We start from the raw sequence: 27993 nt of genomic DNA, 5'->3' as shown, positions 1-27993 counted from the left end.
GAGCTGCCCTCGGGCGTGCCTGACAAAACTTGCGCTGCCGCCCTCCGTCGGCCGCCACCTGCGTTCTCCTCCACGTTTCCAGGTGGACTTTCCGCGCGTCTGGGAGCCACCGAATCCTGAGCGCCCCACCGAGGGCTTTGCGCGTCGTCCCAACTCTATGGTTCCGCAGAGGCAGAGGCGGCAACGCGGTGCATGCCGGATCGGCAGCAGGCGGGGTCCGGGCTCCCATCATGGCGGCGGCGACTGTCTCCCGGTTCTGGCTCTGGGCAACCCTTCTTGTACCTGTCGCCGCGGTCTACGAAGACCAAGTGGGCAAGTTCGATTGGTGCGTACATGCGGGACCTCTTAGGGCTATTTCTCCAGTACCTGTCTTCTCCCTGATAAAGGGAGGGAGGTTAACATGCAACAGGACCGGCTAGGCTACATAACCTGCGGGGCCCAGTGAAAAAGGAAATGTGAGACCCTTGTTCAAAAGTTAAGTTTTAGAATGGCGGCAGCAGAGCATTAAACCAAACGTTGAGGGGCTCATCTAAGCCTCCCCACGTGATTATAGGTTGCAAGCAGGTGAAGCCGGCCCTGTCATTCAGTCGTGCTTGGCGTTCAGGTCAGAGATCACGGTTCCCTTCTCTCCCGTCAAGTCTCATTTCTGTGACTGGCAGGTTTCTGATCCACTGCGTGTCAGAGGTCGACAGCCCTCAGTGAACTGTCATTCATTTTTGAATTGACGTCTGTTGACCATGTTAACAGGGCCTTGGGTGTTATTATATATTCTAAGCGGAGTCCTCTTTCCCTTCCTTTCCAGACCAGCCCAGCTCTGGGCTCAGAACCGAGCTGCTTTAGTCTCACTCACATCGGCCAGGAGGTGCCATTCATGGAGGTGTCACTCACTCGCCCCCACCCCAACAATTCCCCCACCTTCTAACTTAAGGCCTTGGAATTGGCTTGCTTTTGTTTCAATCTCAATTTTTTCACTTAAGAGTTGCGTGATCTTGGGAAAACGACTTAACCACTCTATGCCATGGTTTCTTTATCTGTGAAATGGTTTGCTAACACTAGTCCATTAATTCCTTAAATTCGCACAATGCCTGGCTCATTGAGTGCAATCAATAAGTGTTACCCATTATTATTACTACTCAGGGAACGTTTTATCCTTCAGAGTCCAGCTCAGATGCCTCCTCTGTGAAGTCTTCTCTGTATCAGGCAATTACTTCACGTATTTGTTGAGTTCCTTTATAGGTCAATGTTCTAGGTGCTATGCATACAGAGATGTGAAGGAGCTCATGGAGTAGATATGCAGTAAGTCTTCACTTAACATCATCAATAGATTCTGCGACTTTAAATGAAATGACATACATCAAAACCAATTTTACCATTAGTTCATTGATATAAATAAGAGTTCAGTCCTTGTGGCAAATCGTTTATAAAGAAACAACACCACTCGAGGAACTACTGTACATGTGTGTGATATAAAATGGTGTGATAGTGCAATGTAAGTTACATTTTTAATGATGCGGGCAAATGGTCACAATATAATACGTATATAGTACACATATACAGGATAGATGGTATGATTCAAATTTAGGAGCATTTTAGGTATATACAGTTTACAGATTGAAAAACAGAATACACCAAATGATTGAGAAGTTTATGGCGGTGGTATATTAGGCATTTTTGATTTTCTTTTCAATACTTTTATGTATTTTTCACATATTGTACAGTGAACAGGCATGACTTTTATAGTTCAAGTAAAAGATAACAGTATTTTAAAAGAGCATGAGATTTAGTGTCAGAAGGTCTCAGTTTTGTTTTCTAGTTCTGACAGCAATTAGTTGACTTCAGTGGACTATAAAATGAGAGTAATAATATTTGTCCTATGTATGTCATACAGTGTTCACAGGATACAGTGAGAATAAAATAATTGGAACTATAGGTAGACACTGTCAAATGTTATAGAAGTATATCTTTACTACCAGCTTAGTTTTGGCAATAAAAAAAAAAAACTGGACCAAACAACATCATAAAAGAAACTGAGTGTAAATATCACATATGTCTGTTTTCTTTGCTGGAGAATACACTACTTCATTAACAGCAATGTGCAAGCACCTCTTATGTACTTGGTAGTCTGCCATTTGAAGCTAATTATATTCTCTTTGTGCTTCAACAAGAGTGCTGAAGTGATAAGATATATTTTAAGGAAAGCATGCGTAATGGGTCAAATAGATCCTGAACATAGTGTGGGCTAGAAAAGGTTGTAGAGAACAAAGGCCTGACCCAGTCTGTGGAGTTTCGTTGCATAATTTTCTTTTCTCCAGAGGTCAGTGAAAATAGAAGGGAAAGTCAGATTGTGTGCTTATGGACAGCAGAGTTTGAATCTCTTCTCTTGTGTGTAATATGAGTGTTTAGTCCCACTACTAATGAATGCAGAGAGTACTGTGATATTTGTTCTAGTGGGATTTAGGCCAGGTGTTTTTTTGGATGTCACTTGAGATAAATATATGCTTGTATATGGAAGGAAGACTTGTATTTCTCCTCTTTTAGGTATAGTCTTTCTTGTGTTCCCTTTGCTTCTGACTACTTTGCATAGAAATCTTGCTTTCGGTCAGATCTCCTCATTAACAAATATTTCTCTTCCATCCTAAGATAAGTACGATGGTGATAACTTTGTGTATTTGTGCAGTTGTCTTTTTCCAAAGCATTTTGTGCAGCGATGGTTTTGGTCCCTTACATTTCACTATACTTTTTTTCAGGAGACAGCAGTATGTTGGGAAGCTCAAGTTTGCCTCCTTGGAGTTTTCCCCTGGATCCAAGAAGTTGGTTGTGGCCACAGAGAAGAATGTGATTGCAGCATTAAATTCTCGGACTGGGGAGATCTGTGAGTGAATTTTATGTACACCAGTTAGCTCGGGATGGAATGGGTGACCATAGTGAATCCAGAATTCCATAGTGAATTCATACTTGTGAAGTATGCCTGGCTGGTTCCATTCCCAGATTTGGGAAAAGTCAGCCAAAAGATGCATCTCTCTTGCTGGATTCCAGCAATTCTTTTTTTCTGTCTTGTCATTTAATTATTTCTATAACTGACCTTTGTAGTTTATTCCCTCAGCCCAACTCTTGAGTGTTTTTAAATGAGATATTGTTGCCAAAAAACCATGTTATTCTGTTTTGTACTAAAGGTTTGGATCTGCCACCCCATCCCCAAATTACTTGTACTGCTTTTATGGATATTTTTAGGCAATACAATCACGGATAGGTGATGTATAATCACTATTTTTTTTCGTGAATCATATGGACTTTGTTAATTTTGTCATCGCTCATTTGTATGTTAGGCTGGGTGGAAGTGGGAATGGGAAACCCAGAAACCGCACACTGGGATAGTAGCGGCTCCTTGCAACTCCTCATCCCCTCATTTCCCAGTGACCGGGAGTGGATCATTGCCAGGGACCTGTCATCCTTCCTTCTCTTGACATAAAATTGGATACTGCTGTGCAAACTAAGACCTCTTCAGTTCTCTCCTACCCATTTTCTTGGATACCTGTGTTCAGTTCATAGTTAACGTCCAATTCTCATTGTCTCTCAGTGTGGCGCCATGTTGACAAGGGCACGGCAGAAGGGGCTGTGGATGCCATGCTACTGTATGGACAAGGTAAGCAGAGTCCTGCTTTGTCTGTCATGGTGTCGGCTCCCTCTTCCCATTCCTTGGTTCCTTCTACAGGGTCTGGTAGGGAATGGAGAAGGGGTGTTCCTAGCAGGAAAGAACAGGTATGCAAATAGTCCCTGCTCACATTCATACATCAGAAGTGAGGCAACTGCTCACAGGCCCTAGGAGGCTGCAGAGCACCAGTTTGGGAGATGACGTCACTGTGTTCTTTTCTTTTCCAGATGCAATCACTGTGTCCAATGGAGGTCGGATCATGCGTTCCTGGGAGACTAACATTGGAGGCCTAAACTGGGAGATTACCTTGGACAGTGGCAGGTAGGGGGGAAGAAGCTGTACTTCATCTTGCTGGTTCGAGGCTTTGAACACTGGTCTTCATGGACAGCACCTTTGGGCCTTTTGGGTTTTTCCCCAGGGACTGCTACAGAGCAAAAGAGCCTCAAACACCCCGTTTTTATTCTTGAGGTCATGGAACACGTGTTTACTCAGCCAGCATTTATTGAACACCTTTTAGATGCAGAGCTCTCAGTATTTGTTCTCATACTTGACTGCTCTTCCTAATCTTACCATGACTCGAGAGCTTTGCAGTGTTCTAGATAAAAGATCATAATATAAAACTTGTGATGTTTGAGCTACTATTATATCTTTGCTGAAGTTGTTTGAACGATACTGTCATTTGCATTAACTTGTATACCTGACACTCATTCGGTAACCCTTGGAAAGCCCGCAGGCAGTGGTAATACACATGTGACTGTGAGACAGTTTCTGTCATCAAGGAACTCATTGTCGGTTGCGGGAGGCAGGCATGTAGCCCAGTGCTGACAGTACTGTCTGATGGGTGGCATGGTAGAGGGTTGTCCTGGCTGCTATGAATCCCAGGGGAAGGAGAGACCAACCCTTAGGAAATTCAGGGGGTTTCAGGGAAGTCGTACTGCCCAGTGGTTGAAAGTGCAGTCTCTCAAGTTAGCTAACCAAACACAGCGGCAGGCTTAGGATCCAGATGTGTTTGATGCCCAAAGCCTTTTTTCTTCCCCGCTAGGCTACAGTGGCAGTATGTTCCAAGTTGTCTCCACTAGCCTGGGGCTCTGGAGGTGATGGGCAATGTTCATCCCTGTTCTGTGCTCAGTTTCCAGGCACTTGGGCTGGTAGGCCTGCAGGAGTCAGTGAGGTACATTGCGGTCCTGAAGAAGACCACTCTTGCCCTCCATCACCTCTCCAGTGGGCACCTAAAGTGGGTGGAACATCTTCCAGAAAGGTAAAGCTGCCTTCTCTGTAAGCCTCTTTCTCCTTTAGGGTTGCAGCATTGCTTAGGCCTAGGCTTACCTTATGTTGGCATCAAGTGTATGTAGTGTGTTGGGCTTGCTAGATGTAGGCCTGAACTCAAATCCTGTGCTACCTCTGGAGTTTCCTTTGCAGTGGGGAGAAAACTCTCAAACTTGGCATGGGAGCCAGTCAAACAAGGGGAGTGGCTCACTTGCTCGTGGTCATGCTGCTTCATGCCTTTTGACTTCTGCTTCAAGTCAGACTGAGGCTTTCACATTAAAAATTGGAACAGCTCAAGAAGGCCCAGGGTAGGAACTTAAGAAGGTTTGAGATGGCTTGAGAGGTCCTGGTGGTGGGAAGCATTGAAGCGAGGAAGGAACAAGAGGGAGGGAGGAAAGAAAGGATCTGCTTAGACCACCCATGACCGTTTTCAAAGTTTAAGGCGGGAACTCAAAACTCAGATTCCTATGGGGCCAAGTGCATAGCATACAGGAGCAAGCAGGTCAGTGGAGGTTCTTGGGAGCTGTAGTGTGCCTGGCTTACCTCAAGGGGGCAGCCTTACTCAGGTGATAGATGCCCTATAGCCTTGGTCCCCAACCTTTTTGGCACCAGGGACTGGTGCTCCTATGAGAGTCTAATGCCTGATGATCTGAAATGGACCTGAGGTGGGGACGCTAGTGCTGGGGATTGGCCGCAAGTACAGATGAAGCTTTGCTTGCTCGCCTGCCGCTCATATCCTGCTGTGTGGCCCTGTTCCTAACAGGCCACGAATTGGTACCAGTCTGCGGCTTGGAGGTTGGGGACCTCTGTGTTGGTAGGCCTAGTGTTGCCACATCTTACTTTTTAGGAAAAGCTAGAAATTTGATTTTCACACATAAAATCTCAGTTCTAAATGTGAGCAACTAATTAAAATAAAATTAAAAAAACCCCAACAACCGTGTGAGCCAAACAAAACCTATTTGGGGACTGCTAGTTCATGACATCTGGCTAAGAATCTGGCAGCCTAGTTTTTGCTGACCCCTGAGGATGGTCCTGTTCTATGGCTAAAACTGTTGCTCCCTGCTTTTTCTGCTGTCCTTTAGTGACAGCATCCATTACCAGATGGTGTACTCCTATGGCTCTGGGGTCGTGTGGGCACTCGGTGTTGTTCCCTTCAGCCATGTGAACATTGTCAAGTTTAATGTGGAAGATGGAGAGATCATGCAGCAGGTATGATCAGGCATCTGCCTGGAGGAATCTTGTGAATTGAGGGGAATAGATAGAGCCCTTCTTTGCACTGGGGACCAGGGTGCTGGGCTAGGCAGATGCAAAAGCCATTTAAGGTTTCCGATTCTGGTTACTTGGAGGCTGCCTTTTCCTCATCAAGTATTTATTTAAAGCTCTTGCATTCATGCATGGTATTCTCCTGGGGTGGCTAAAGAACTTGCATAGGTTTGTTTGTTACCTGCCAGTATCTTGTAAGATAGTAGTATAAAATAATGATAGAGAAACCACATATGGCAGATATAGTAGGGAAATGCTTATCTGAAGTATGGTATTTAAAATGACCTCGTATATATTTTCCAGTAACCAGAAAGAAAATCATGATTTTTCTTTCTCTTCGGAGTTTTTGCAGGGTTAGGGGGACAGGAAGAGCTCTTTGGGACTGGCCATGAAGAACCTTGTGCTTAGCCCCTCACTTTCACCCCCGACCCGCCCAGTGGAATCTGGCGGTGACTTTGCTGAAGAGCTGAGAGGGAAAGTGTAAAAATTCTTACGGACCTCCTGTTATGATGTTACGATGTCTTTCATTTAGGTCAGGGTTTCGACTCCCTGGCTACAGAGTCTCACCGGAGCCTGCGGTGTGGTGGATGAGGCTGTCCTCGTGTGCCCTGACCCAAGCTCATGGTCCCTCCAGACTTTGGCCCTAGAGACTGAATGGGAGTTGAGGCAGATCCCACTGCAGGTGAGAGGCTAGTGCTGCTTCCCTTGGCCCAAGGCATACCTTTGCTGCTTAGAAAAGTCCCCTCAGTGTCACTGCTTCTGTCCTCGGCCTTGGCAGCTATTCGGAGATCAGGTCTCTGGCCGAACTGGCGAAAGGGGAAGTGAGCCACTCTCCTCTTTAGAGAATCTGAAATGGAGCTTCTGGATCCCTCTGCCTTGGCCTAGTTCCTTCACTGGCAAAGTGGGGCAGAGGATGCAAACCTGAGATGGAAAACTGACTTCTTGGCTTCTAGCTCTAATCTTTCTCCTCCTTGCCTCCCAGTCTCTGGACTTAGAATTTGCAAGTGGATTCCAACCCCAGGTCCTGCCCACACAGCCCCACCCAGTGGATCCGTCTCGTGCTCAGTTCTTTCTGCAGTTGTCCCCAAGCCACTATGCTCTTCTGCACTACCATCATGGGGTCCTGAGTCTGCTCAAAAATTTCCCACAGGTAACTTCAGGCAGCATGGTTTGCTAGGATTCGGGAGGATCTAGCTAAGACATGGATGCTAGAAATTCCTGCCTTAGAAGCTGGAGACATTTGCTCAAGATAGAAGATATCTTTCCATAAGTGGCTTGAGAGGAGTTAGCCTTAGAGCAGAAATGGGATACTTCTCTTTCTGAGAGTTAAACAGGATCTTTAGAATAGAACTGGCACCTTCCTCTGAGTCCAGAGGAGTGAGGACATTAATTAGAGATTCTGATGGATGCTAAGAGCAGTGTGGGATTGAAGATTGACCTGTATCTGTGTTGGAGGTAGGGGAGAGGCCAGTTTTCAGCTTCGGATGCAGCTGGGGCCTTTCTCTGCTCTCACATGGCCTGGCTATTATGCCCCGAAGTTAGGAGCACTCTCAACTCCAAAGCCAAGAGGCCTCCCTATAGAAGTGACCCTGCAGAAGGCTGTTGGCTAATAAAGGGCCCATTTAGGAACTGCACCTTGCTTTTTTCCCAGACTGCCCTAGTGAGCTTTGCCACCACTGGGGAGAAGACAGTGGCTGCAGTCATGACCTGTCGGAATGAAGTGGTGAGTGTTGAGGATGAGAGTCAGCATTTGGGGGTTTCCTTCTTCATGTCTGCCAGGAGTCCTGGGAACCAAAAGTCTGGGCATAATCTCCTGGTCACTTTGAACCCAGGGAGCAGGAGGCTGTTGAGAAATAAGTTCTCGCTTCATCTATAGAGCTTTCTGCACACCCCATTGGTCCCCAGGAGCGGGACCCTAATATGACGACCTCACTTTTATCTGGGACCATTACAGGTTGCACAGGCTTTGTGGGCAGGAATGGGAAATGAGCTGTGCCTTCTCCCAAGTGTAGAGAAGACACAGAAGCGAAAGCTTCGTTTTGGTGACTGAGAAGTGACACTTTGGCTCAATTTTTTCCTTCTGTCTTCTCTTTTCCCTAGCAGAAACCTAGCAGTTCTGAAGATGGGTCAGTGGGGAGCTTTTTGGAGACGTCTAGTCCACAGGTAGGATGTGGCATTGGGCAGTGTGTCAGACTGAGAGACACAGGAGGTCACCCAGTATAGCTGGGGAAGCAGCTTAGGTTATCAGCAGGTCTCCTAGAGTTTCCAGCCTTCAATGGGGTTTCCTAAGTTTTGCAAATGATATTTTTCTTGATCTTCTTTACTTGGGAGATTAGAAAGTAGACTCTCTAGAATCTGTTATTAACTACTTTTTCATTTGGGTCTCAGTTTCCCCATTTCTTTTGGGATCCTGATGGGATCTTGGGTGGTAATCTGTGCCATCGCATTGAGGCAGAGCGTGGGACCCCAGCTGGAGGCACAGGCATCTGCCGTGGCTTTTCTCTTCTAAGCTTTTTCCAAGGGGTTTGTGGTTTCCCTGCTTTTTGGGAATTCTCTGCTATGCTGTACGGCTTCCTCTGAAACAAGCAGAGCGGCTGTAATTTTATTTTTTTGTTCACGCATCTTATTTCTGCCTTAGGATTTAGCTTTCTTTTCTCTCTTATTTTTCTTTGCATGTATTTCCTCTTCAGCCTGGGTCTGAAGTTCTCCCAGTTCTTGGACTTGCTTTGGGGGATTTTGCTTTGGGGGATCCCTGACCCATGCTGTCTGCATCCCTAGGACTTGCTGGCTTGCTTCAACCAGACCTACATCATTAATCTCTACTTAGTGGAGACAGGTCGGCGGCTGCTCGACACCACGATCACCTTTAGCCTGGAACAAAATGGCACTCGGCCAGAGCGGGTGAGTGGAGACCTTTGTCTTCAGGCTCCATCCTGTGGGCTTTTCAGCCAGCATGGGGTCCCTTTCCTCAGGGCCAGGTCACAGCCACGGGTCCTGGGTTAGGGCTCTCAGAACATGAGTTCTAGTTCTTTCTGAGCCATTGACTTGTCATATATTCCTGTGAATAACAGGAAAGTAGTTACCATTTGTGCCAAGTTGTTACCGTGCCAGGCACTGTGCTGAGCTTTCACTTACGCACTGATTGAGTTAACCCTTTTGATGGTTTCGTGAGGTGGTTACTGCTGCCCTCATTTGTAAACGAGGACACTGTCTCGTGAGATGCCGGACTCTGTCCAGAGTCACAGAGCCAGTAAGAGGCCGCTACCCCCACAGTCTGCACTCTTAGTTGCTGCCCAGCATTGTCTTTGTGCACAATTAGTTGTGTTCCTTAGCCTGTCTGGGCTGTGGCTTTATTTCTAAAATGGGAAGTTTAATCTTCCCTCCTGCTTGCTTTGTGGGGTGTGATTGATGCATGGTGAATGACATGGCATCCAAGAAATACTCAAGTTCCTCCATGGAGAGGTCTGGGCTCAAGTCTAGCACCGTTGTGTTGTCGCCTAAGAATCTATGTTATTTTATTGGAGTCTAGGTAATATCTGTGTTGTCTAGACTTCAAATAATGCTGTGACCTGGATCTCTAACCACTCCTGACGCTTTGAGTCTTGGGATCCGGGGCTCTAAGAGAAATTTGAATTCTCACTGACTGCAGTGGTCTTGACTCTGTCTTACAGCTGTACATTCAGGTGTTCTTGAAGAAGGATGACTCAGTGGGCTACCGGGCCTTGGTACAGACAGAGGACCATCTGCTACTTTTCCTGCAGCAGCTGGGTAAGTGGACCTCATTCACCCCATTTTTTCAGGCCTGCCCATGAGTTCCAGTCAGACTCTTTACTTGGGGCTATGGACAGGCTTCTGGGAAAGATTCAAGTGGAGTGTGCCCTTGATATCATTTCAAGGGTATACGTCGCTTGCTTTTGAATAATTCTTTAGCATTCCATGGTGGGATATAGAACCTTTTCTCAGTTGACCAGTTGAATCCAGCCCCTTGCTCTGCCATTTCTCTCTTTGGTGCAAGAGCTGCGGGGCTGCCTGAGCCACCATGAAGAATCTCTTCAGGAGGCCAGGGAGGCAGGCCTCGCTTGTGACCGTGGCTTCTGTAGCAGGGAAGGTGGTGCTGTGGAGCCGTGAGGAGTCTCTGGCAGAGGTGCTGTGCCTGGAGATGGTGGACCTCCCCCTGACCGGGGCGCAGGCCGAGCTGGAAGGAGAATTTGGCAAGAAGGCAGGTATGAACCGAAGGGCCTGGGACGGCAGAGTTGGTGGAGGGGGCGTTCTGGGAATGGGACACACAGGCGATGCTCTCTGATGGCAGTCCGAGCTTCCTGGGTGCAGTCACATTGCCAGTCTCTTTTGAACTAGTTCCGTGAGCAATTTCCAGTGCTTTTGGACCATACGGCTTATGTAAGCATTCTTTTCTATGAAAGAAGTGATCTTCGGGTCACTCTAAAGAAAGGTCCTGAGGAAATAAATGTCATAATGTAGATATTAATATTGTCTTGAGTACTTGAAATTTATCAGGCAACACGTGAGGCACTGCACACCTATTGTCCCTAAAGTAACGGCCAAACCTTTCTAGGGAAAAACATGCCTGGGACTAGCCACAGTCTCAGCCTCCAGGAAGGGCTTGGTTTCCTCTACTCTGATTCACTCTTGCCTCCAGCCTCTCTCCCTTCCATCCGTTCATCTAACTGGCCAACAGATATTTATGGAGGGCCTGCTCCGGGCCAGGCACCTTGCAAAGCATTGCTGATTTTCTTAAGCTGAGGATTAATTTGACTTTACTATTTATTTTTGCTGCCTGGATCCAGCGGTTCAAGGTAAAATCTGCTTCCTGCTGCCTTGTTGCTCATTGCCTGCCACATGACTAGCTTTTCAGTTAAGTCTTTGCTTTCCCTGAGTTGGTTCGGCAAGGTCTATACTGTGTGTGTGGACTGCTATGGCTGTGACTTGTTCTGTCTGCCTCTCACATCTCTTCCTTGACCTGAGGTTGATGGAAAATAGGCTAAGCAAAGGCACTCCTCCTATACTGTGTACCCCACACTGTGTGAGGCCTTGTATATACATCATGTGGTTTAATCTTGTAACAGCCCGGTCAGTGAGTTACATGCCATTTTATAGATGAGGAACCTGAGGCCAAAGGTCAAGTACATTTCTCAGGGTCACCCAACTAGTAAGCAGTGGAGCTGGGATTTTAATCCAGGTTTGTCAGACTCTGCAGGCCTGGATTGGTCTTTACTGTGCTATCTTACTTCGGGGACCAGAGCCTTCTATAGAGGAGATTTGAGGGTGTTGGCCTCATTGACGGGGCCAGGGGTACAGTGAAGGATAGCCCTGGGAATTGGGCGCAGGTTAAACAGTTGACAGAGTAGGAATGAAGCAGTGGGAAATGAAAGTACCCAGTCAGGATACTTTGGTTTTGTTGTGGCACCCAGAAGCCTTCCTCTGGCCATTCTGGATGTGGGGCTGTGCTGGAGACATTTACAGCATGACTGCATCCTGCATGGCTGATCTCTCACCGTTTAGTCTCCTATTCCAAGATTCCGGACGGGGGAAGTACTAAGAGCCAGGTAGGTTTCGGAAGTTCCTGCATGGTTGTATCTGTCTGTGAGACTGTTGGCATCAGACATAGGACTGCCCCTTGGGCGTGCCGCCTGGTGTGTGGATGACAGGAAGGGGAGCGACCCCTCACTAAGAAAAGCAAATACCTGCTAGCCGGACACACCTAGTCTGATGGGGAGGGAGCCTCAACTGCATCGCCTTTTCCTTGATACCAGACGGCTTGCTGGGGATGTTCCTGAAACGCCTTTCGTCCCAGCTCATCCTGCTGCAGGCGTGGAGTTCCCACCTCTGGAAAATGTTTTACGATGCTCGGAAGCCCCGAAGTCAGATTAAGAATGAGATCAACATTGACAACCTGGCCAGAGATGAATTCAACCTCCAGAAGATGATGGTGATGGTGACAGCCTCAGGCAAGGTGAGGGGGTTCAGCCCCAGGTACCAAACTTTCTCAGGCTCCAGGAGTGGCGGGAGTGAGTGCCGGTTCTAATCTTCACGGATGGAATCAGTTTTTTGGTTTGTCTTTCTAGTGGTGAGCCAGTTCCTTGTTTATCTTGCAGCTCTTTGGCATTGAGAGCAGCTCTGGCACCATCCTGTGGAAACAGTATCTCCCCAATGTCAAGCCAGACTCCGCCTTTAAACTGATGGTGCAGAGAACTACTGCTCACTTCCCTCACCCCCCACAGTGCACCCTGCTGGTGAAGGACAAGGTGAGGCCACCTCGGATTCCAGCCAAAGTGGTGTGGATTTTTGGTGTTTCATAACTCAGATTTATTCTTGGCCTTTGGAATTCTTAAAGAGTTAAAGATGGGTACTCAGGGGCTAGAGCTGGTTCCTCCAATTTTTGCCTGAGTGGAGGAACCATCCAAGACTGATGTGGAATTGACTGGCAAGTGGATGTGACTTTACCAGATCTGTAGTAAGCCAGCTCGCTGTCTTCCCAAATGCAGGCAGCTGTTAGTAGCTGAATGGCTGTTTTCTCATCTCTAGATGAGGGAGAGCAGGACACAGAGCTATTTATATCTCTGATTCCCAGAATTAGATGTATTTTTGTGGGTTCGTTCTTGTGTTGTTAGAAAGGGGGCTTGGAGACATTCTGCTGGATTGGCTGCTTTGGGGTTGCTGAATTGGTTCTTGACTATTTTATTTCTTCCTCAGCATGTCCAGTTCTTGGTTAGCTTTGGGGTCAAGAGGAAGTTTGACTATTTTCTTTTTGACACATGAGCCTCAGGGACCATTCTCCTTCAGCCAAGACTGTTTTCCACAAAGGGCAAAGACTAAGGAGTCTGGCACAGTTGAACTGAAGTCCCAGCTTTTCAGATTTACCCCTGGGATTTGCATTCTTTTCTTGCTGGTTGAGGCTGACAGTTTGACCGCCTATTTCAGGAGACAGGAATGAGTTCTCTCTATGTCTTCAATCCCATTTTTGGGAAATGGAGTCAGGTGGCTCCTCCAGTGCTGAAGCGCCCCATCTTGCAGTCTTTGCTTCTCCCCATCATGGATCAAGACTATGCCAAGGTGCTGCTGTTGATAGATGATGAGTACAAGGTATGCCATCTTCATAGTGGCTGGAGAACATTCAGGTGGAGTCGGGTGGGGGGGGGGCGGGTCAGGGTGGTCAGATAGCAGTCAGTGTACCAGAGATGGGAGCTGTTCACAGCGCACATTTGAGCTTGAAGGGGATCTCTGAGTAACTTGATTACTTTTCTGCACTTGTGAAAACTTGGTTTTAACAGAACGAAATCTAAGCTGTCACCGAGTTCAGTAGACTTTAGTTCTTCTAAGATTTGCTGTTTTATTCTTAGGCTGTCTTTGATGGGAAGTAGTAATAGGTATTGAGAAACTGCTTAGACATTCCTAACCTTTTCCTTTAACTATTTTCTTGGGCTTTCTGGGATTTTCAAGGTCACAGCTTTTCCAGCCACCCGGAATGTCTTGCGACAACTACATGAACTGGCCCCTTCCATCTTCTTCTATTTGGTGGATGCAGAACAGGGACGGCTGTGTGGATATCGACTTCGAAAAGTAAGGAAGGGGGCATCCTGGCAGGACCATTTGTAGGAGGGATATGGGTGTTTCCTGGCGATTTGGCTAAGAAGTGAGCTATACTAATTATTCTGTTGTAAATTTAGATTAGCAGAGTCCTGATATCTGATTCAAAGTCATTTTCATACTTAACGAGCAGCTATTACTCGGCAGGCATGATTCTAGATGCTCTGAAAAGAGCAGTGAATGACAGAGTGTCTGCTCCCGTGGAGGTATCATTTCACATTCCTTTTCCGTAGTAGGGAGAGGGGTCATTTTTCTCTATTTTGAGGAGGGTGGCAGGTGGGGTTGGGGGTTGACTAATAGTACTTTCTATACAAAGATAACATTATTAACCCAATTTGATAGAGTGTGTGCTTTGAATTTTATTTCTGGAAATGGGATCAATTTGCTCTGATCCTGACACACTTGAGTCCAGCTCTTGCAAATAGTGATACACACTGGTTTGAAATCCAGCTCAGAGGTTCACAAGCTCCTGGGCTTGGTCTCATTAGCAGGGCTGCATAGAGGAGTAATTTGTGGCGTGTACTCACCAGAAGGCCCTTCCGTTCTGTCCCATAAGGCCTTTGGAGAGGTGCTGTAGTGTAGAGGTGCAGAGCTTGGACACAGCTCAGTAAATCATGGCTGGCCCAGCGTACAGGAATATGGATATTTCCTACTCAGATAAATAATGGGGTACTATTGAATAGTCCTCTGCTTTCTTGCTGTAGCATTTTTCTTAATCAAATTGAGAGTTCCAAAACTTCTTCACAAACTGGATCCTTGGTGCTGTTTTTCTGGGAGCTCTGATCTGTTGTTTACAGCACAGATGGCCCAGATAATGAACTGTAGGATCCTGGCTGCAGCTGTCTCTGGTCTAGGTGTACCCTTCTGATTACCAGCTGGCTGTTTTGCCCTTGCTCCAGGATCTCACCACTGAACTGAGCTGGGAGCTGACCATTCCGCCGGAAGTACAGCGTATCGTCAAGGTGAAGGGAAAGCGCAGTAGTGAGCACGTTCATTCCCAGGGCCGTGTGATGGGGGACCGCAGCGTGCTCTACAAGGTACGGCACTGCAATCTGGTATAGAGCAGAAAATCAAGGGTTTAAGTTCTAGCTCTGGGATTTGGTAGATACATGACCTGCAGTGAATCATTTAATCCCTTTGAGCCCTTATTTATTGTCTGTGAAATGGGCATAGTGCTCCCCTCTCCTAGGGTGGTGGTGATGATCACATGAGACACTCATGCTTAGCCTAGAGCCTGGCTTGTAGCCACTACCCAATAGATGTTAGCTGCTGTATTATTAGTGGTAGCACTGATAGAACTTTCTGGCATTAAACTGAAGTTGATCCATCAGAAACTCCATCTCTATGATCAGCGCTCTAGTTAGTGGTAGAGGGAGGGAGATGGAGTGGTAACTAGTGGGCTGTAGCACTGTCCTATGAGAGAAAGCAGTCACCATGGTCATGGACAGTAATTCCACCCTCTGGCACAGCGGAGGCTGAGTTCAAGGAGGAGATGCAATAGAACAGGGTGCCATGACCCAGGCACTTGATGCAGAAGCGGCTTCCCCCGGCAGAGGCTGCGTGCAGCCCCTAGCTGGACCATCTGGGTTGAGACCCAGCTCTGCCACAGGCCAGCTGTTCATTGTGGGCGAGCTGCTTAGGCTTTTCAGGCTTCTGTTTCACCAATACAATGAGGATAGTAGTGCAAACATCATAGGAGTATTTTGAAGATTAATGACAACATGTAACGTGATTAGAATGGTGCCTGCCACGTGGTTGACATTGTTAATGCCGTCAGCCTGAACTCTTTTGATGACGCCTCCCATGTGGCTGCAGTCAGTTTTACTGGTGCAGAACGACCAAATCAATACAAATTCTAAAGTACATTTTGACTTGTCTTGTACTAGAAAAAATACTCACTATGTAATTTTATCTGTATGAGGTAAAATTTAGTAGAATACGTGTGTTTTCACATGTTGGACGAATAGTAGTTAGGAGTAGGGCTTTTTGGGTTCATACTCGTTATGCAAATTTTTTAGGTTTGTGTTTTTTTTTACTTTTTATTTTGGCTTAATTTTAGATTTATAGAAAAGCTGCAATCCCATATATCCTCAGCTAGTGTCCCCTAGCGGACCGTGGCACATCTGTTTAAACTAAGAAACCAACACTGAGGCAAGACCGTTGCCTCAGCTCTGCTCTCTGCGTTCCACCAGCTTTCCCGTCAACGTCCTTTCTGTCCCAGGATCCAATCCAGGATCCCCCATTGCAATTAGTCGTCAAACCTGTTTGTTTCTGGTCTTTTTGTCCTGGTCTTTGACAGCTTTTCAGTCGTTACCTTATTTGTCATGACCTTGACAGTTTTGAAGAGTACTAGTCAAGTGTTTTGTAGAACGTCTTTCAATTTTGGTTCGTCTGATGTTCTCGTGGTTAGACTGTGGTTATGGGTTTTGGAGAAAGAATATCACGGAAATGAAGTTGTTAAAAATTTTTTTTGAGTACCACCTGGATGCCAGGCAGTCCTTTAGACACTGGGATACATCAGTGAACAAAATAGACAAAATTTCCTATACTCATAATGCTTTTATTGTATTTAGAAGAGGCTAATAAAGAAAATAAATAGCATATTAGAGGGTGACCAGTTCTATAGAAAAATGAGCGTGGAATTGGAAGGGGATACAATTAAAATAGTGTGGCTCAGGAGGGTCTCATTGAGAAAGTGACACTTAAGTGAAACTTGGAATGAGGAGGTGAGTCATATGTTATTGGGGGAAGAGCTTTCCAGACAGAAAAGCTAGAACATGCTTGAATGTTCTAGAAACAGCATGGAGGATAGTGTGACTAGAACAGGGTCAGCGAGGAAGAGAGTCTGGGTTGCTGACGTCAGAGAGGTGATAGGGCTAGATCACAGGCCATCACTCTAGCCTTTATTTTGAGTAAGATAAAGAGGCACTGGGAAGTTTCGAGCAGAGAAATTACAAAAATGACAGGGTTAAGAGGCTCATTTGGCCTGCTCTGTTGAGACTAGGCTGTCACAGGCTGAGGAAAAGAGCAGGAAGACAGGCTATTGTAGTAATCCAGGTGAGGTGATGGCGGCTTAAACTGGTTTGGCTGAGGTGGTGAGGAAGTATCTGATACTTTTGGATACTTCTGGATACTTTTGAAGGTAGAACCAATAGGTTATGTTGATGGATAGGATGTGTATGTATGTGAGAGAGAAAGGAGTCAGGGGTGACTCAGAGGTTCCAAGTCTAAGACACCGATGTATGGGGAGGCCTGAGGGGGGAGCAGATTTTATCAGGGGTGGAAGGAATTCAGTTTGGGGCATGTCAAGTTTGAGATGAGACATCTAAGAAGAAATGTGAGCTGGCAGTCTGTTAGTCAAGTCTGGAGTTCAGGGAGAAGTATGGGTTTGGACATGTCAAATTGGACAATCCCAGCAGCCATAGATGGTGTGAAAGCCATGAGATTGGCTGAGTCCCCAGACGACATCCGAGAGACGAGGGGGAACCTGCAGAAGAGGCTAAGAAGTGGTGGCCAGTAAGGCTGAAGGAACACCAGGGAGCTGGTGTCTTAGATGCCAGGTAGAGAAAGTGTTTCAAGAAGGGAGTGATCCCATTTCACATGGTACCAGTAGGTCATTTAAGGTGAGAACTGAGACTCATCCCTTGACTGAGTGATAGGGAGCTACTGGTGAAGAGAAGTAGCGTTGCTGGAGCAATGTCCTTAGGTCAGCAAGTGGGTGGACCTGGACTGTATCTTGAGGTACCATTTGCTGTGCCTGTGAGTTGAGCAAGTTGCTTAACTGCTTTAAGACATTTTGTCTATGAAATGTGGGTAATAGTAGCTACTTAGCAAAGTTTATGGGATTCAGCGAAATGATATAGCAATGTACCTGGAACGGCTCCCAGCAGACACTAAACGAATGCAGTGATGATGAAGTCTGAATAGGAAGCTCTTGTGACCACAAAACCTGATTTTTCTGCCAGGCCACCGAGCTCTGGGTCTGCCCCACCAGCCAGGGCTTACAGTGGAGTATGGAGTGATTGAGGTGCCATTGTGGTTCTGAGGGAGCCTTTCTCTCCCCTGCAGAGCCTGAACCCCAACCTGCTGGCAGTGGTGACGGAGAGCACAGATGTACACCATGAGCGCACCTTCATCGGCATCTTCCTCGTGGACGGCGTCACTGGGCGCATCATCCACTCCTCCGTGCAGAGGAAAGCCAGGGGCCCCGTTCACATCGTGCACTCCGAGAACTGGGTGGTGGTAAGGAGCCATAGATCAGCTGGTGTCACTGTCAGGGACAAGACATAACCCAAGTGTATATGGCTGGTCTCCCTGCATCTGAAATACTTTCAGTGCCTCCTGTTCAAGAAACTAATTGCTGCTTTGTGTGTTCATAGGATCCAAAACTCCTGATGGCAGCATAGAGTGCTGGTTGGGGGTTAGGCTCAGGAGTCAGGCTGCCTAGGTTTGATCCCAGCCCTTCCATTTCCTAACTGTATGACCTTGAATTAGTTATTTAAACTCTCTGTGTTGCATCTTTTGTGAAGCAGGGATAGTAACAGTCACCTTTAGTCTGGGTTAGAAAAATGCTTGGCACATAGTAAGCACTCAAATGTCAGCTATTATTATGACTTCCAAGAATATTGAGAATTCTTTTTTGCTTGTGGCAAACTTTACATAGCCTGGAGAAAACTACTCTGAAAGCTAGTAAACTTGTTAGCAAGGAAAAAAACCAGATGCTGGGTGGTCCTCTTCTGCCTGGGTGTGTAGCGAATTGGAAAGGTGCCTTCTCATGTAAATTCCCCTGTCCAACTGGACCAGGAGCTAAGCCCCAGCCGCCCCCTCTTCTCTCTGCAGTATCAGTACTGGAATACCAAGGCCCGGCGCAATGAGTTCACCGCGCTGGAGCTCTACGAGGGCACTGAGCAATACAATGCCACCGCCTTCAGCTCCCTGGACCGTCCCCAGCTGCCCCAGGTCCTCCAGCAATCCTACATCTTCCCCTCCTCCATCAGTGCCATGGAAGTCACCATCACCGAGCGGGGCATCACCAGCCGACACCTGCTTAGTGAGTGACCAGGGAAGGGTCCCTAGGGTGACCGGGTTCTGTTAACGGTAGCCACACTGAAGGATAGAGCTGGGGATGCACTGCCAGCCGAGCCACATTTGACTGTAAGGAAGGTTAGCGAGGAGGGCTTCATTTCAGCAGAAAAAGTTCCTTAGTCTGGCCTTGCTGTCCATGAAAGATGCCACATCTCAGTTCTCATTTCTGATGATCCGCTTCATTTCTCTGTTCTGCATTTTTACTTCACTGAGAAAGTTGAGCCCTGATATCATCATTCCTAACAGGTGGCCTGTGCTGACGCTGCAGAAACTGGCACGGTTTAGGGTCTCTTCCTTATTCTGAGCTCAGGACTGAGTGGTTGTCTAATAAGCTGCTCTGTATGGTTGATTTTACCAAAGATGTTTGGGACGCTGAGCTTTGATAGGCACTTGGTGCTACTATTTTATTCTGAAATAGGAGGACAGCCCTCTCAGCAGTTTCCCAGGCTGAATCCCCACCAGTCCCGAGACCAGGAGGCCATCATGCCCTCTGCCCCGCCCTCCCCCGCAGCAGTGCATGCGGCTTGTGTTTGGCGAATGGGAAGAGACATGCTTAGTTGGGGCAGGTACTCCTGGAGGGAGGGAAAGAAGAGGGGTGAAGAGATCTAAGTGGCCTTCTGTGCCCTTCTCTCTCCTCATCACCCGTGTCTTGATTTGAGAACTTTATTTTCTGATATCTCAGGATATGTGAGGAAACCAGTATTTTCAAAAGCGGGAACCTTCATTCAGACCCATGCCTATTGTTTGGATTATCGTTTTTGGCCAATTAAGGGAGTGTCATTGATGCTTTTTTTGGGTTTAAACCCAACTTTAAATTTCTGTGATGACATTTTGTGATTAGCTCTAATCCGGGATTGGATCGGTGTGAACGGCCCTTTCACTTCTTTCTGTGCAGTTGGGCTTCCTTCTGGAGCAATTCTTTCCCTTCCTAAGGCCTTGCTGGATCCCCGCCGTCCTGAGATCCCCACAGAACAAAGCAGGTGAGACCCTGTGGCGGCGCTGAAGGCTCTGACCTTAAGGAACTTCACCTGTTGACTGAGTTGGGCCCTCCGTGTGCTGTTCTGCTGTGCTAAGGGCCAGGGATATAGCAGTGGAGAACTCTGACAATAAATAAATTGTTAGATACTCGTAAATCCTGAGGAAAAAAAAAAAGGACAGGCTGTGAAGGTTTGGGGAGGGGGAAGGGTGTGCAGTTGAACTTGGAGAGGGTGGCCTGTGAAAGCCCCTCTGAAACGGTGACTTTGAGTAAAGACCTGAAGGAGGTAAGAAGCCGGCCTTGTGGCTGTCTGAGGGAGAGCTTTTCAGGCAGTGGGGACAGCCAGTGCGAATGCCCCGAGAGCACGCCTGGGGAGTTGGAGGGAGGGTGGAGGCCAGTGGGGAACACTAGGAAATGAGGTTGGGGAGTACTGGGGGCTGAGTCATGTGGGGAAGTCAATGGCTTGTCACCTTCCAGCCATTACCCCTGCATATTTTTTCACCTTCATCCCGAATTCTCTTCCCTTAGGGGCCTGAGGAACTGGGCAACATAAGGAGACAGTAGATCTGTCTTTGCACATGAGGAAGGGTGAGAGAAGCATGACTTGGAGGTGGGGAGAGTGAGCGGAGAAGGGTACGGAAGAAGGGTGTTTCAGCTGTGGAAAAGACACGGGACGCTACTAGGGTTTTCACAAGGACTGTAGGCAGAGGCGCTCTGGGCTAGAGGGCAGCAGTTGGCCTAGTGGCTCAATGTTTTGGTTTTAAAATGGCTCTGACTGGCCTCCCCTGGTGTGCAGTCCTGGTTGTCTGTATGGTTTTTGTTTTAAGTTTTAGAATGAGGTAGGAATCCAGATCTCTGTTTTGGTGTCCACACAGCTTTCTTTCTTGCAGCCTTCTTAATACTTACCTGCTAAATTTTTAACTACCTGGAGCAGGTAGACTTCAAAAGGAAGATCTGAGGCTAGATATATGGCCTGGAAAGCTCCCCAGGACTCCAAAGGGGCAGCCGAGGGATCCTCTTTCAGCATTTTGAATGCTCGTCCTGGCCGATGTTTTACAGAGAGGAGAACCTAATCCCGTATTCTCCAGATGTCCAGATTCACGCAGAGCGATTCATCAACTATAACCAGACAGTTTCTCGGATGCGAGGTATCTACACTGCTCCCTCAGGCCTGGAGTCCACTTGTTTGGTGAGTATAGCCCACAGCCACCCTGTGTAACAGTTGCTCTTTGTTTCACCCTTGGGAAGACAGCTGAGGATTCTATTTCCTTTCTTCCCCGTGCGAGGTCATGGCGGATCACCGGCTGCCTTTCTTATGTATTTCTCATGCCTTCTGCCTTCCAGGTTGTGGCCTATGGTTTGGACATTTACCAGACGCGAGTCTACCCATCCAAACAGTTCGACGTCCTGAAAGACGATTATGATTACGTGTTAATTAGCAGTGTCCTCTTTGGCCTGGTTTTTGCCACCATGATCACTAAGAGACTGGCACAGGTGAAGCTCCTGAATCGTGCCTGGCGGTAACGACCCAGAACCTGCTGCCCAGGATCAGAGCCGTGGGGAACGAGGGCCGGTGGAGAGGCTCCCGCGGCAGTTTGACAGGGTGGGAGAGGCTGCGTGTTGGCTTCTCACTTCGGTTCCGAGTTGTGAGGAACCAGTGCACTGTCATGGAGCATCCTCTTGGGATATGTCTGGTGCATAGTCATCGCTGGGTGAAGGCTGAACTCTTTCAGCTCAGAATCTCGAAGCATCTTGATGTATTTCCCCTGAAAAAGGCCGTTGCTCTGTTTCTTTGCTCATCTGAGTGGTGGTGTTTATAAGACCGCCAACAGATTTTTCTCCTTTGTCAGGCCTGTTTAAATTGATTGACTTTGGTTGGCCTTCTATTTCCCTGCTTCTTGCTTCAAAGTTGGAAGGGAACTTAATCCCACCTCACAGGTGCACTTGCTGTTTTACGTTGGAGAGAAAGAAAAGCCACCCTTAGCTTAAATTTGAGGACTGATCTAGCCTCTTATGGCTCTCCGAAGTAACTCCAGGTTGAGGAATCTATTTGTGGTGTTAACTTTAATTAAGCCTCTAGTTTCATGCTGTCATTCAGGTTGGGCCACCCAGTCTTTGTTTCAGTTTTTCAAAAGCCAAGTGTGTAATTAGCATCTTGGTTTGTTGGTCATTGCCCATGCTTTTCACCTGAGGTGTGTCCTGTGTGTCCGGGCTTTTTAGGACTTATTACTCCTGAATTGTCTGAACCATGAAGAGATTTCAAGGGAGGAGAATCTGCCCGCTGCACAGTACCTCATTGCCTCTCATTTCACTCATAGGCTGGTCTAGCCATTTTATAATCCAGAGAAAATCGTCCTGTTTTAAAGAACCTCATTATTTATTTTTAGATTTAGATATAAATTAACATGTGGGTCACTTGATTTCTCTTAAACGGAGATTTTAAATCTTATGGATCTTTAAAAAAATGGAGAGAAGGGTTAGGGATAGGAGATTGGCATCTTGTGGCTGAGGCGTTGCTGACTGGGTGGTTGTCTTGGCTACAAATGAAATGTGCCCTAAAAATTTTCCTTTGTCCATGGATTTGGGGGATGATGGGGTTTTTCCGTACTGTGAAGAATGAAATGTACAGAGTAGACCTTTTCTCGCCCTGTGGGGGGAGTGGTACACTCAAGTGTTTGAATAAAGGGAGTGACAAATGACCCTGTTTAAGTCCTTTTTTGTGGCTTAGGAAGATCAGTTTGAGGCTACTTTTTCATTAGAGGGGACAAAAAGTGCAGAAATCGTTTTTAAAAAGCCACTTTTTAAAATGTTTCTACGGTTATATACTGATGGTAGATTATGGCAGAGAAGAAAAAAATAATTTTACTTTAGTACTCATAATGTGAAATTGATTTTAATGAGTGAATGAACATCTGAGTGTCTCCGGGGCAAAAAAAAAAAGGCATCTGTTCATCGTTACTCAAGGCATATTGTGCTTAAAGTGACCTGGGAGAAGGGGAAAGGTGTTAAATTAAAAGAATCTTGCCCCAGTTTTGAGAAAGCCCGGTTGAAATTTTGACTGTCCGACATAAACACGTACAAGCTGCCTCACTGGCTGTTGCCTTGCCTGCTTTGCTTGCACAGCCCAATAAATCTGCAAGATTCTAGTTTATATTTACGTATGTGCCAGATCTGAAAGAACAAGTTAATGGGAGGAAAGTTATTTGTCCTTTTGTCAAATTCCCTGTGTTTTAGCTTTATTACCTTTTTACTGAACATTACCTTAAACCAGGTAGTGAAAGTAGCTAATGCTAATAGCATGGTCAGCCTAAGTCTCTGGTTCTCGACTTTTTCCTAATCTTACAGCAGCAATTGGTTCTGACCAGCTATGCTCACCCTCTGCCTACGCTTTTGAAACTTTTCCTCTCAATTCTCTAATGAGTTTTCTCATTTTCCATTTTTCCTCTACATATCCCTTGAGCCATCTGTTCCCTCTCTTCATTAATTAGGTTAATTTTCGGGCCCCCTGCAATGGAATGTTTCACTTAAAGAAGATTCATCAATATTTTAGATGTCATAATTTATTAGTCTGCTCAACATACAAGATCTCAGCATAAAAATTTACAGTTAAATGGTGTTTAGTGATTCTCAGTTCCTGTTGGGAATAATGTAAATGGTTTATGGCTTTTGTTAATTTTTCCTTAGCCTCTGACTCTGGACAGGAATCAATTATTGGGGAATGTGCATGAATGAAATACAGTATAGTTTTAAATTTTTGGGTGGGGGAGGGGATGTTAAATAGTATTTTGCCCCATCTACTCTCTTAAAATTGTAGCTTATTGATTCAATACTATTTTTGGAGGGGGTTGATAACTGCTCCCCTTCCTCCACTCCCAGGTGAACGGGCTCTTATGCAGATAATATGGTTTTATTACTGATCTTACAGTTCAATAACTACCACAAGAACTTATAGTTAAATTTCCCGAAACCCACATAATTTTGTTAGCATTCGTCCAATATTTGCTTAGAGCCTACAATTCTAAACTATAAATTACCTAGTTACCTCATTCTGCCTTTCTCTATGGAGTAGAATTCTGGGCCTTGACTAACTATTCTTTTGTCTGCACCGGAGCAGTTGTGAAACTTCTTGAAGGCATTCCTTTGGCCGTTGGTTTAGCTATAAATCCTTGTTTGGTTCTTTCATTTTAATGAGATGGTATTACTTCTTTCTTAAGCACTAAAGATTGTTAACCTGTACAGCTCCATGTTTCTCTAGCACCACAGAAGAGCTATGTCCCAGGAAGTTTGATGAAGATCTCCTTGGTCAGTATCTCACCTTGCTACAAAAAGCACTTGGTATAGCTTACGCAAACACCAATGATACATAATAAAATGAAATGAAAATCAACGAGGTGAAGACAGCAAGAGAATGAAAAACAACTGAAAAACAAATTGGTTCAGACAACTGTGGAGGGAACTCCTATTTACCTATAATCCATCTTTTCTTCAAGCTACTATAAAATTGATCCCTAGCTTAAGCCAAACCAGCAGATAACTTAGCTATGCAACTAGACAGAATTTAGGGGGCAGTATTTTGTCATAGTTTGTCCTCAGGAATGGATTTTAGAACTTAGCGCTGAATTTATTCTAGAGATATTGATAAGGACATTGTTTATTATATAAAGAACCAATAAACAATTCTGGGCTCAGCATTAGGAATAGTTGTGTCTTAAGTCACTTAAAAATTTTTTTTCCTTGATTTTAAACACGCATATTGTAGAAAATTTTAAATACGAAAATTAATGTGGAGTAATATAAATTACTCATATGGGCATTGACAGTTACTTTAGTGTTCTTGTGTACAAACTCTTAATGAGATCATTAAGAAACTAAAGAAAGTTAAAGCAAAAATACATTTCAAAGGCACACTTACTTTTATACAAGCTCCAATGTACTTTGTATGGTTTGGTAATAGCTTATACCCCATTGCTGGGATCAAATAAGCTAGACTAGAAACAACCAGAATGCCACTCTACTGATGACAATAGACTATAATTGTAAAGAGGACCAGAATACATACATATGTCTGTTGGTTGGAAAAAGCCTGGATAATAAGTTAAAATGTTATTATGTCTGCTTAGTTAGTATGGACTTAGAATAGGGGGTCTAATAGCCAATGCATAGTTTTCGGTATAGGCATACATGTGCAAGAGACCAGAATGTTCACTTCCGCTGACCAGAACAGCCCTTCTCTCCCACCAAAAGTGCTAAAGGATACAATATAATCATTTGACTCAACTTTTCCTAGACTGTGGTACTATTTTCTTTTTGTTAAGTGCCCGCCACATGTCATTATACTGAAATGTTTTCCTAATCATACAACAAAGCATTTGCAAAGTTTTTCCTTTTTATTTTGATACAATTTGACTTACAGAAAGTTTTAAGACTAGTATTCAGAGTTCTCAGATACTCTTCACCCAGATTCCTCAAATGTTAACATTTTACCACATTTGCTTTATCCCTCTTTTCTCTCTCCTCTCAATCTGATAGACTACATTTTTGCTGAGTGTAAATCCTAATGTGGCAGTAGCAGGTCTAAGGACTGTAAAAACCATTTCACAAAACAAAACTCTTCTGATACATTTTTGGACTTATGTAAGTTATTTGGTTTAAGCTGAATAAGTATATCTAAGCTTCATTTTGTAGAAATTTGTCAAGCATTTATTAATTCATGTTGGCTATTACTGAACATCGTTGCAAATTTGGATGTTCACCTTCTTATAATTTTAATTTCAATCGTGTTCTTTCCTTGCTCAGTTTCCTGAGTCTTGCTTCCTGCTGTTCTGTAAAACTGACATTCCATTCTAGTCTCTTAAAGCAAGAAGGCTGCAAGGCACATTTTATTTTAAATTCTAACCATATGAAATACACTATTATCAGAAAAATAACCAATACTTGTTGATTACATACAAATGACTATCACATTACTAAATTGAATCAGGCTTCTAATCTATTTCCTTATATTCTTGGTATTAAAAAAAAAAACTTTGTCTATTGTGAATTACCAAAAAAGGGACTGCTCTCCATTTGTAGTATTCAGTGTTGTGTTAGGAGTTTCCACAAAATGTTCACTATTGGTCCCTGTAACTTTGTAACAGATTGACCTCTTTTGGCTGCTAGGAGCTAATAGTTATGATTTCTTCATTTAATTGTTTCCAAACACACAGTATCTATTAGGATTTATTTCAAGTAACTCTGTATCAGTTGGAATATTTTCAAATAAAAATTCCAGTATCTTTTGCTTTTAAGCTTCCCCTAGTGACATTGAATTCTTGTTGGTTCTAGATTGAGGTATAATTTGTAACCACTAAAGTGTACACATATAGCTCAGTAAATATTGTATCTCCATGTAATGACTTGTGTTGATACAGAACTTTTCAAGCTTCCAGCAGGTCTCATGCTTCTTCCTAGTCTGTACTCCTACATTAAACCATCCCATTGAGCTATGACTGCTTAAGTTTTTCTTTCATTGAATTTCCTATAACATGTCTATATCATCTCTCTTTCATCAGTTTTAAAACTTTCTTTGTCCCACTTGAGAAGAGAAGGGAACTAGTATTTCAAGTACTTAAGTTAATAATTTGAAAAATTATTATTCTTTAGTTTCTTATCTTATTTTCTGGACCAGAGTATTAGAAGCTTATGATTCATCTAAAAAATTTTTAGACTCCTATTTATACTGTTCCTTTCTTTTGTCATCTAAATTTAGAATGTGATGCCATTCCAAGTCTTTGTAGCAACTTAAGAACAAACCTCCAATACTGAAATTAATGAGGTGTTTAAAAAGAAATATCTTTAACTAGAATGCTTTCTTCAAATCTATAGGCCAGGAATATTAAAAGTACATAAAAAATATGAGTTTAGGTATAGGTGCAAATCTCCCTGTGATACTTCGCATTTGCCTTTTATTTTTCTCTTTTCCAGTTGTAGCTGATGGAAGGGTAAAGAGGGGAGCAGGAACATTTGATCTTCTATTATTTCCTAAAACCTCTCCAAGAGAACCTTTGCAGATTAATTTTGTCCTTTGGGTAAAAAAAAATGTCCCAAGAGCCTCAATAAAATGCTTGGTTTCTGAACTCCTTAGGGCTCTGGTTTAGTATCTTGAAATAATGCAATATTTACTGTGATATGAAGTTTTTTTCTCCCCCTGCTTCATTCTTCACATTTTTGTTTAAGAAACTTGCTGTTATTAGCCCCTAGTATAAATAAGACAATAAATGAAAATCCCTACTGTTATCATTGAAGCCACATTTTCCTCCAAGCTGGCTGGCTTTAACTGAATTTTATTTCTAATGTAAAATAGGTCTTTTCTTGCCAAAAGTGCAGATTAGTCACCAGGTACCAATTTATCAGCGTTACACTGGTAACAAAAGGAGCTATTCCTAAACTTGGAACATAGCAACGTTTCAGGATTTTCAGTCTCCACCGTTCTTGTGAAGATTTCTTTATTTAGGCGGCCTGTGGTCCACCAAGATCTCACACACAAGAATGTCCTCAAAGCATGCATACCTTTCGTTGAGTCGAACGCTGTTCTCTTAGATGTGGTATCCAGATCATATTTTCGATAAAATCTAGACATGCCGTGAGTAAAAGCTTACATTCTTTCTTTGCTAGTAAGGAAAAAAAAAAAAGGGGGAAATAGAACTTTACGTGGCAAGCTGGAAAGAGCGATGCAAATACGAGCCAGTACGATTACTAATGAGGTTAATCAAAATAGAAAATGGATTTGAGCGTGAAGAAAGTAAGCCGTGATTATATTAAAAGCGAGAGGTGGTGTGGGTAGGAGAAAGCTCTAAACTGAAGCGCTGTAGTATTACTCCTATGAGGAGCACTACAGAGGGGAAGAAGCGTGTGAGAGTGATTAGACTTCAGCCTCTTCTTGACCTTAGCTGTCTTGGGTGGCGGCCATTATATTCGCGATGCACAGTCTACTCCATTGCCCTGGTCTTGTCACCTGAAACCTAGCGCCCAACTCACCTTTCCCGGGTACCGCGAAACCGGCGCGCCGACTTTCGGGAACAGCGCCAGTGCGCAGGCGCGGAGGTTGGCGCGCCCCCGCCCCCTCCCGAAGCTCCGCGTCCTGCGCAGGCGCGGCGCCCTCGCCCCG

At 45.0% G+C, this 27993-nt stretch overlaps 1 protein-coding gene and 1 long non-coding RNA gene across 6 annotated transcripts; one reads left to right on the top strand and one right to left on the bottom strand.

Annotated features, from left to right (window-relative positions):
• Positions 1-3: 3 nt before the first annotated feature.
• EMC1 (ER membrane protein complex subunit 1) lies at positions 4-22546 on the top strand. 5 transcript variants are annotated; one of them, XM_036229334.1, is made up of 23 exons: positions 4-325; positions 2748-2872; positions 3578-3643; positions 3880-3973; positions 4782-4910; positions 6001-6127; positions 6714-6863; positions 7164-7331; positions 7833-7904; positions 8285-8344; positions 8960-9082; positions 9853-9949; positions 10282-10404; positions 11953-12152; positions 12295-12444; positions 13121-13282; positions 13640-13759; positions 14686-14823; positions 17855-18028; positions 18626-18836; positions 19767-19851; positions 20907-21036; positions 21192-21459. In XM_036229334.1, the coding sequence occupies exons 1-23, from the start codon at positions 231-233 to the stop codon at positions 21369-21371; spliced, it is 2979 nt and encodes a 992-aa protein (XP_036085227.1). In that variant the 5' UTR covers positions 4-230; the 3' UTR covers positions 21372-21459. The 5 variants fall into 5 exon arrangements, with proteins under 5 accessions (XP_036085227.1, XP_036085230.1, XP_036085231.1 ...); XM_036229337.1 differs by having other exon boundaries at positions 8282-8344; positions 10285-10404; XM_036229331.1 differs by having other exon boundaries at positions 194-325; positions 8282-8344; positions 21192-22546.
• Positions 21191-27902, bottom strand: LOC118609984. The gene is made up of 2 exons (XR_004953591.1): positions 27864-27902; positions 21191-27496 (listed from the first exon to the last, which is right to left on the bottom strand). It is a non-coding gene; the product is annotated as an uncharacterized LOC118609984 (long non-coding RNA).
• Between the last annotated feature and the right edge of the window lie 91 nt (positions 27903-27993).

The sequence above is a fragment of the Rousettus aegyptiacus genome, unplaced genomic scaffold, assembly GCF_014176215.1.
Source record: "Rousettus aegyptiacus isolate mRouAeg1 unplaced genomic scaffold, mRouAeg1.p scaffold_m13_p_1, whole genome shotgun sequence".
NCBI lineage: Eukaryota > Metazoa > Chordata > Mammalia > Chiroptera > Pteropodidae > Rousettus > Rousettus aegyptiacus.
Note: the sequence above shows the minus strand (reverse complement) of the source record. Positions and strands in the feature narration are given on the sequence as shown.